At 36.8% G+C, this 10,359-nt stretch overlaps 1 protein-coding gene across 1 annotated transcript; it reads left to right on the top strand.

The window, feature by feature from the left end:
- The first annotated feature begins 7,275 nt into the window (after window positions 1–7,275).
- LOC112023466 (metalloendoproteinase 2-MMP) lies at window positions 7,276–8,181 on the top strand. The gene has a single exon (XM_024056068.1). It carries the CDS (start codon window positions 7,276–7,278, stop codon window positions 8,179–8,181), a length of 906 nt encoding a protein of 301 aa, XP_023911836.1.
- Window positions 8,182–10,359: the final 2,178 nt, after the last annotated feature.

Here is a 10,359-nt window from a genome sequence, read left to right as displayed (position 1 = left end):
TCTGCACACGCTCACCGCATAGGAAGCCACTACAATATAAGCAAATAAAACCTCATTCGTCTCGGGTTTGGACATAATAGGTGGTCGAGAAAGGTATTCTTTCAACTGTTGGAAGGTCATAATACACTCCTCAGTCCATTCAAATCCCTTACACTTATTCAACAATTGAAAAAAAGGCTTACACTTGTCTGCTAACTGAGAGATGAATCGGTTTAAGGCAGTAATCATCCTTGTTAATTTCTGGACCTTTTTGGGGTTCCGATGTGACTGTAAATTGTTAATTGCCTTAATTTGATCAGGATTGACTTCAATTCTATGGTGCGTAACCATGTATCCCAAGAACTTCCCTTATCCAACACCAAAAGAGCATTTAGAAGCATTAAGTCGCAGTTTGTGCCTCCTCAAGATCTCAAAGATATTCCCGAGGTTGTTAACATGCTCGGATTCTAACTTACTCTTGACCACCTTGTCATTTATATAAATCTCGATGTTTTTTTCCTAGCTATGGCTCGAACATCCTGGTCATCATCTTTTGGTAGGTAGCCCCCGCATTCTTTAAACCAAAAGGAATCACTTTGTAGTAGTAATTTCCAGTAGGGGTGACAAAAGATGTCTTCTCTTGATCACTCAAAGGCAATGGTATTAGGTAGTACTCCTGAAAGGTATCCAAAAAACTCATTCGAGGATAGCCTACAGTTGTGTCCACTAACTGATCAATCTGAGGCATAGGGAAAGGGCCCTTTGGACAGGCCTTGTTCAAGTCTGTGAAATTCATGCATACTCACCATTTTCCACTTTTCTTCTTTACTAACACTGTATTGGCCAACCATTCAGGGTAGAACACTTCCTTAATAGCCCCAGCCTACTTAAGCTTGTTCACCTCCTCCTTGACAACATCAAAATGTTCTTTAGATGAGCACCAAGGTAGTTGCTTCTTAGGGAGGACAACTGGGTTAACATTCAGATGATGGTAAATGAAGTCTGGATCCACCCTAAAAGCTTCGTAAGCATTCCATGCAAATACATCAACATTCTCTCTATGGAACACCATCAACTTCTCCTTCTCTTGAGGAGGCAGCTGAGCTCCGACCTGAAAGAACTTCTCTGGATCATTTATAACTATCCCTTCCAACTTCTCGCATTTTGCCCCTTTCGACACCACATCCATAGATAGGACCAGAATCCTTGATTACTATGAGCTCCTTTCAGCAGAGGCCGAGGACTCAGCTTCAGGCTGGTGCATAATTGCAACCACCAGGCACCGCCTAGCCATAGATTGACTCCCAACAAGCTCTTCAACCTGGTCTCCGAATGGATATTTTACCTTTAAATGCAGGGAGGAAGAAACAGCCCCTAGGGCATGGAGCCATGGTTTTGCCACAATGGTCGTGTAGGGAGAATAAGCATCCTTCACAATGAAGTCCACCTCCACTACCTTTGAACTTGCTTGTACAAGTAGTCTAATCTGACCCTTTGGAATGACAACTTTTCCATCAAAGCTTACCAAAGGTGAATCATATGCTGTCAAATCTTCAGACTTCAAGTTCAACCCTTTGTATAAGTTAGGGTACATAATCTCTGTACCACTGCCCTGGTCTACCAATACTCTTTCACATCATACCCTTCTATCCTGAGCGTGGCCACTAAAGCATCATCGTGTGGCTGTATGGTTCCAAACTTATCCTCATATGAAAAGCTCAACACCGGCCAGACCTCCATTCTAGCCCTCTTTGGCTCAGGATTAAAGTTCTCAGCAGGTGGCCGAGCTACTAAGATCACCCTAGAGGGCTGCGAGCCAGTTCTTCCAGGAGTAGCAAAGATGACATTAATGGTACCCAAAGGGGGCCTTGAAGAAGCGTTCCCCTTAGCCTTCAACCCTATTTGGTCTTCGTGCCCATTGGGCCGATACAAAAACTGTTTCAACCTTCCATCTCTGACCAGTTGCTCCAAATGGTTCCACAAAGTTCTACAGTCCTCAGTAGTATGCCTTCATTCCTAGTGGCATTGGCAATGGAGACTTTGGTTGCATCTCATAAGGTCTCCTCCCATCTTGTTTGGCCATTTGAAGTATGGTTCATTCTTGATTTTCTCCAAGACTTGATGTACTGGCTCTCGGAACACCATGTTAACCACCTAAGGAGTTATAGACTCAGATTGCCCAGCAAAATCCCTTTGGGGTCTGTTATTGTTTTAGCGGTCTGACCTAAAATTCCTCCTCTCCTAAGGGATAACCTTACTCTTCCCCTTGCCTTGCTGTTGGTCCTCCTCAACCCTCTTATACTTATCAATCCAATTCATGAGCTGGTGTACACTGATAGCAGGTTTCTTGGTCAAAGACTTCCTCAAGCCATGCTCAGCAGGTAGGCCGACCTTAAAAGTCCTGATGGCAACGTCATTAAAGTCACCATCTATCTCATTGAACATTTCCCAGTATCTGTCTAAATAAGTTTTTAGGATCTCCCTTTCTCTCATGGACAAGGACAACAAGGAATCTAAGGGCCAAAGAATCTTGCTGCAAGTAATAAATTGAGATCCAAATGCCTAAGTGAGTTCCTTAAAGAAATTAATGGAACTTGCTCCTAAGCCATCAAACTACCTCATGGCTATGAGCCCTAAACTAGAGGGGAACACCCTGCACATCAAGGCCTCATTTTTGGAGTGCACAGTCATTCTCTGGTTGAAGTGGCTCACATGCTCCACAGGATCTGTTCAACCATTATACATGGTGAACGTGGGCTGGGTGAACCACCGAAGAAGTCTCCCTCCCTCAATTTTGCTTGTGAAGGGTGATTTGGAAATTTGGTTGAATGCTCTACTCATCGCATCATTTTCCAAGCCTTTGGAAGACGAATTTCTGTTACACTCATGATGGTAGTTCTCAACATACAAGAAAGACTCACTAGGAGGAGTTCTTGATCTACGTCTATAACTACCATCCTCTTCATCATCAGAAGAGAAGTCAAAATTGGAGGGAGTTTGCTTTCGCCATTTGTGGCACAACTTTCTCTTCAATTGATCAATCTCTAGTTGCAGGGCTCTGGTATCCTTCTCATGAGAAAGGTGGCTCCCATTTCGGGACTAACTCCTGCGAGTATAGGTGGTATGCATACTAACCTCCTGGTCCCTTCTTCGCTCAAGGTTGACAAAATGGTCTTCATGTTAAGACCTCATAGATTCTTCCTAGTTTGGACCTGAACCTACCATAGTTGAACGTCGAACTCACTAAAACACAAGAATTTTCCACAGACAGCGTCAATTGTACAGACTAGATTTGAGTCCCTCACTTAAAGGATAGATAAACTTAAGCTCGAAAAGCCCAATACATTAATTTGTAGAGAGTGGGTTAGAAAACTGGGCTTTAATGAATCAAACAATAAGTAAAGTAGATTTTGATGACAAGAAAATGAAGATAGACTAGTTTAATCTAAAGAAAATCGCCTCGACACAGCCTGGGGAAATTAGTTCTTATATATTTCTCTTAAGTTTGATTACAAGTTTCAATTTTTGATTGCTACAGTGTTTCTTTCTTAATTTCTCGATCCCTTCTCCATGCAGGGTCTCTTACATTATATAATTCTCTTTAGACGATCTTGGCCCTCCACTTGTTGATCATCCAAGCCACTACTTAAGTGCTTGTCCCATCGGACACCCTCTCAGGTCCTCTGTGAGTTGGGGCAGCCAAGACAGTTCTATTCAGGGGTCTTCTCCACATTAATGCAGCCAGAAAGTTAGCAGCAGAATATTTAATACGGTGTTAGCAGTTTTCCCTTGAGATATTTCGTGGCCTCCCTATGTCCTGTTCCTTTAAGATACTTATCCTCATCAGTAGAATCATCCGAAACGTTGCTCCTGGTGTTAGACCATACCTTCTGACCTTGGCTTTACTCAGCCAAGGAAGTATTCCTCCTCGGGTAGCCTTTTCGGATGGTTATGATCAGACCTCACCTCTTTACTTATCAATATAGATTTTTAGGAAGGTTTTTACTTGTCCACGGACTATTTATGTTCTCGGATTGGGCCCCTGGCCCAATATATATGTAGATATGCATTCCTGGGCCTATCACCTCTACATTAAATAAGAAAGAAAAATACTTTTGAGATGCTATAAAAATACAATAACAAAATTATAAAAAATTTTAAATAAAAATCTCATGCATTTGCACGGGTTAAAAACTAGTATATAATAATAGATGAAACTGAGAGAAACTCAAATTAAAATTTCAAATTAGAGTTCCAATTTTACGCCATATGTCCTAAATTATTTATTCTTAAAGTGTTTTATTTCTTAATTTTAAAATCAAATTTGGGACCACATCATAAATATTTATTCAAGTGAATTATTAAGTACAAAAATCAAAAAGTCTAGAATAAGTTAATCGTAAAAATAAAATTTTTTTTAAAAAAAAAGCCTTCACAATAATAATAAAAAAAATGGACAATTTACATTTTATACCTAATAATATCCTTACAAAATTTTTTAAAGAGTTAACAAAATATAAAAATGACTATCAATAGTATTTAAATTATATATATAGAAATTACATTATATATCTTATTGTATATCTTTAAGTGAATCCATGCATATGCATAAAGTTACAAGCTAGTGAAGATAAGGTAATCTGACGATGAATTTGTCAAAATTTGCATCCAATTAAAAAATATTGAGTGGTGTAATATTGTTTAGAGTAACACCATGTGTAACTTAAATCCAATTAACATATATCAATTAGTTGGGTAAATACTAAATGCATTAATTTTCATATATTAATTATCCATAGATGGTGCACCAATTATTTATATATATCAAATGAATTTATATTGCTATTTTCATAATTTTTATATAAAATTAACCATTGATTTGTAATATGACATTTTTTTTCCATGTTCAATTAATTTGGCACAAAACCATCAAAAGGTAAAAACAAATTTAGTAACACATGGTATAAAAAAATAAAAATAAAAATATTTGTATGCTCAAATTTGTAATAAAAAATATTCATAATAAAAATATAAAAGATAAAAGCAAATTTAATTATACGTAATAAAAAATAAAAAAATATTATTTTATGCTTAAATATGTAATTCCGATATGGGATTTGATTGAAGAAAATAGCACTCATGATTTTTGTTTTCGTTCTATTTTAAATTTGGTAAGGAGGAGACAAAAAAACTAAAGAGAATGATAAGTGTCAATTGGGTTGGAAGCAAGTTGGCTACCCCTCATTGGAGGTTAGTTTGATGAGCTTAGTCAATACAACGTGGCTAATCCTATGAGAGACTTGAATTGGGTCTATTGTTCTAGTACACTAAATCCATTATGATCATGACATGTGCCCATTTTTTATTATATGTCATCATTGCAACGGGTCTAGTTTTAATAATAAATCATGAAATTAATTTAGCACCAAAGAAACTTAAGAAAAAAATTAGTTACAAATTTCTAGATGCAATGCATTAGATTTTCCAAATAAATCAAAAGATCTATTTACAATAATTTAATTTTCCTTGAAAAATATAACAATTTTTGTGTTTCATTGATCAATGTAATCATGTATTTGAATTTAATTGATCAACCTAATATATGACACCAAATGAATTATTCCTTAGTTTAGTTTTGAAACTTAATACTTATTTGTTCTTTTTGTTGACTTCTTTAATCAGTTCATTTTTTTTTTTTAATTCACTTTGTTTGATTAAATCTATCTGTATCTCATTAATTATTTTATGTCTTTTCTTTTTCTTTTTCTTTTTTTTTATTTATTTTGTAAATACTAAATAGATGTTGGCTTGGATATTTATGAAAAAAAGTGGTTCATACTTTGGTCACCCTAATACACTTTGTTTGGAAGTTCATAAAGGATTAGAATGACATGGAACGAGCAAGTCATATAGGAACTTAAAGGAATAAAATGAAATGTATTTAAGTAATAGAATGAAGTGGAAAAAAAAATGTAATAAAGTAATCTTGTTTGGATGTTTTAAGATAAAGGAATGGAAATGAATATAATGTAAGTAACATTGCTCAAGAGTAACATAAAAGGATTAAATAAAATCATTTTATAACAATATTATAGTATAATAACCCTATTTTAAAATACAAGACTCATTGTTTAGGGGTATTTAGGGAGTTTTAGTAAGGGAAAAGAGAAGAATGAGGGTTCCCACTTACCAATTTCATTTTCTCCTACTTAAACCCCCCAAACAAGGAAATTGAAAGAATATTCCCAAATGATTCATTTCATTCAATTCATTTCCCTCATTCCAAACACAGTATAATTGAGATCCTAGTTCTGCCACAGTTGAAACAATAGGTCAAATGTCAAGGTAGCCCGGCCAAATCCCCGAATACTTAATCAAAAGTACATTGATAACCTATTAAACATGTACTATATGAGTCATGTTTTGTGCAAAACTAGCATTGAATGAAACTAGACAATCTTCAAATAGGAAAAAAGTTAACAAATACTCTAGGGACATTGATTTATTAAATATTTTTAGAAGACGTAAGGATTTGATTCTAAAAAAGGATTTTGAGAAGACGTAAGGATTTGATTCTAAAAAAGGAAAATGCCAAATTCAAGAAAATTGTGTGGATTATTTTCTTATTTTATTTATTTATATAAGATAGAATTTCTACTCTAGCCTAATCTAAGTGTATATGTATGTGTGAAACTTCCTTTTAGAGACTCTAAGGACATTGATTTATTAAATATTTTTAGAAGACGTAAGGATTTGATTCTAAAAAAGGAAAATGCCAAATTCAAGAAAATTGTGTGGATTATTTTCTTATTTTATTTATTTATATAAGATAGAATTTCTACTCTAGCCTAATCTAAGTATATATGTATGTGTGAAACTTCCTTTTAGAGACTTGAACCTCGGCACTTATCCCTTTACACCACACAAGTATTTATACGTGTGGAGTGACCACTGCACTAAGAGTGCACTGTTGTAATTGTGTGGATTATTTATACATTGTAAATATATGATTACATATGATAAAGTATATCTTTTCGTCCGATGTTTCTTTCTTTCTTTTTGGGCCAAAGATAGTCCCTCTAATAAGGTTTACGCAATATTGAAAATCAATCCCTTTCCTTAGTTTAGTATAAATGTAAAACGCATTAACCCCTTGCATGCTACTATAAATGTAAAAAGCATCAACCCCTTGAATGCTCTATCCACTATCTGTAGTCATCGTGGGAAAGAGAGAGTTTATAAATACCAACTACATTATACTTCCCCCATCACAAATAAAGACCTACACAACTTAAAATGGCTAAGAATCTACTTTATCTTTCAAAATCTTTCCTTCTTTTCTCAATTCAACTTCTTGTAATTCAATCTGGTAGTCTTACAAATGCCAGTCGGATCCCAAAATTTTCCAATTCCTTGAAAGATCTAGAGGAATCCCAAAAGGGCCAGAGGGTGCAAGGCTTACGTGAAGTCAAGCACTATCTCAACAAGTTTGGATACTTAAACTACAAAGATTCAAACAACTTTGAAGATGATGAGTTTGATGAGGCCTTGGAGGTCGCCATCAAAACATACCAGACATATTTTCATTTGAAGGTTACTGGAAAGCTTGACACCAACACCATCCAACTGATGTCAATTCCGCGTTGTGGAGTACCTGACATTATCAATAGTAGTCTAACACAACCACAGTTTCAATTTTTTCCTGGTATTCCAAGATGGCCAGTTTATAAGCGTAACCTCAAATACGCGTTTCAATCCAGTGCTTCACCTAATGTAGAGTTGGTGGACATAAAAGAAGCCTGCACATATGCTTTGGGAGAGTGGGCGAGATTCTCTCATTTCAGATTTGAATTCACAGATCAAGTTGAAGATGCCGACATTGTTTTAGGATTCCACCGCGTTGTTCACGGGGACGGTCTACCTTTTGATGGGCTTGGTGGCGTTTTTGCTCATGCGTTTCCTCCAACAAATGGTAGGTTGCATTATGATGCAGATGAGATTTGGAATAACAGTCTTGACCTACTTCCATATCAGACGGACCTGAAGGCCGTTTCACTTCATGAGATAGGGCACCTTCTTGGACTTGGTCATAGTACGTTTGAACTATCCATTATGTATCCTGCACTTAGAGTAGGAAAAACCAAGAGGGGTTTGAGCTCAGATGATATGGACGGTTTACTTACTTTATACTCTAGATCCTAGCTAATAACAATATCATCCGGTTCGGAGGGTAGATCATAAAAATGGTAATAAAGTTTTCCTAAAGTAGGCTATTAACAAATGCCTTAAGGATTTCTATTATCAGACCCTTCAAATAAGCTAAGACATATAAGTTGAAAATTAAATGTTATCCTATAATTGAATAATGTAAGGTGTTGATTCTTTTTTTTTTTCTTTTTTTTCTTTTTTTTTTCTTTTTTTTTTTTTTGAGAAGACGTAAGGATTTGATTCTAAAAAAGGAAAATGCCAAATTCAATTTTTTTTTTTCTTTTTTTTTTTTTTGAGAAGACGTAAGGATTTGATTCTAAAAAAGGAAAATGCCAAATTCAAGAAAATTGTGTGGATTATTTTTTGTTTTTGTTTTTTTATTTATTTATATAAGATAGATTCTACTCTAGCCTAATCTAAGTGTATATGTATGTGAAACTTCCTTTTAGAGACTTGAATTCCGACCTTTTCCCCTTCACATCCCACAAACATTTATACGTGTAGAGTGAGCATCGCACTATGGGTGCACGGTAGTAATTGTGTGGATTATTTATGATGAAGCCAAAAAACCACCAGTGAGCCACACGATACTTGTGCACTCTAAACAGCACCTGCACAATAAAAAAGAGAAGACCTAACAGAGAGCACCGGTGTGGTGCCGGCCAAAAACCCTTCGAAGATCAAGTTAGAACTTCTTACAACTCTAGAGTGATAAAGAGGGGTTAATTATGCGTACCTCGATTTGTTAGGGTATTGGGATTTTTATAGTAGAAGGTTGACATCTCCTCCTTGGTTTAGAAGTCTTTTCCTTATAGGAATTTCTATGAGCGTATATTACGGAATTCTTTCCTTGTAAGAGACCAACACCAATCGCGGGGTGCAAGGCATTTCCTTATATATCCAAACGTGAAGGCCAAGGCAAGTTCATATCAGAGTCGTCGGCTTTATACCAATCCCTTCAGCATTACCGCTGTCAGCTTATTCGCGGCGTTAACCTTCATGTGCGTTTTTCACGTTAACCAAATTCCTGCCAATTAACAGATGGAAGCTAACGGAAGCTGATAGCTTTAACTACAACCATCAGCTTTGCCTATACCGTCAGCTTACGTCCCAACTTGGGTAAGTACTATTTTTTCCTTATCAGCTACCCCCTATTCCATATTCCCGTCGTTTTTTAAACTGACAGGTTATGGACTTGAAGCTTTTAACTGGTTCACCACCTTTTAGTTGCAAGGAGCGGGAAAATCATTTGTTCTTTTTCCTTGAGCCGCCCTTCATTTAATGCTTGGACACGTAGTTTGCTCTTATTGGCTCTGCCTCGGACAAGTGTGTCGCTTTGTCTTCTGCGCCTTTTTCTTCTATATATATTCTGTATTCTTCTTCTCATTTCTCTATTTCAATCTCGCTGATTATTGGAGAGAGCACTCGTTGCTTTTGCTTCCATCCTCTTGCTGGTTTGTTGTACTGTTAACGCCGTCAACTTTAAGCTCGTCGTCCTTCAAAGGCTTCATCTGTAAGTTTTTCTTCCCTTCTCTGCATCTTTACATTAACTGAACAAGTTCCTAGTAAGGATGTCAATTTAGGTACTTAGAATGGATCCGTCACCTGTAGGTAGATAGATGTCAAGTCACTCGCCAAGTGAACAGTCGTTAGTCCGCGAAGGAGCGGGCTACGACGAGGTCTTTGGTTCAAGTCAGGAGTCTGTCAGTTTTTCTGGATCATCTGAAAGGGAAATGTCAGCCCAGTCTCCTGACGATGACCTGGAAAATTATGTTGAGGGAGTTAAGGAAGAAGTGATGAATGATGAAGGGGAAGGTGACGGAGAACAGGAGGAGGATGAAGGTGACGTGGAATCCTATGAAAAGGCTTCAGTAAGTCCCGGAGGTAACCGTCCCTTCATCCTTCTTAAAGATTAGGCCATCGACAAATTTTTACCAAAAATGGGTGAAAGGATTTTTAGGGATTTACGCATCTGTTACCAGATTCCGGACCATATCTCAATCTGTCTCCCTAGGAAAAAGGAAAAGTGTTATACTGGTTTGACTACAGACATTGGTATGTATGATGCCATCCTTGCCACCGAATTAAGGCTCCCATTGACGGCTTTGCACTATCAGCTTGTTGACTTCCTGGGATTATCCGTCAACCAAATTGCCCCCAATTCTTGGAGGA

Source organism: Quercus suber, unplaced genomic scaffold (genome assembly GCF_002906115.3).
Source record: "Quercus suber isolate HL8 unplaced genomic scaffold, Cork oak 2.0 scaffold_762, whole genome shotgun sequence".
Taxonomy (NCBI): domain Eukaryota; kingdom Viridiplantae; phylum Streptophyta; class Magnoliopsida; order Fagales; family Fagaceae; genus Quercus; species Quercus suber.
Note: the sequence above shows the minus strand (reverse complement) of the source record. Positions and strands in the feature narration are given on the sequence as shown.

Excerpts from the sequence above, each read along its gene's own strand:
- LOC112023466 (XM_024056068.1), top strand. The coding sequence starts at position 7,276 with ATGGCTAAGAATCTACTTTATCTTTCAAAATCTTTCCTTCTTTTCTCA.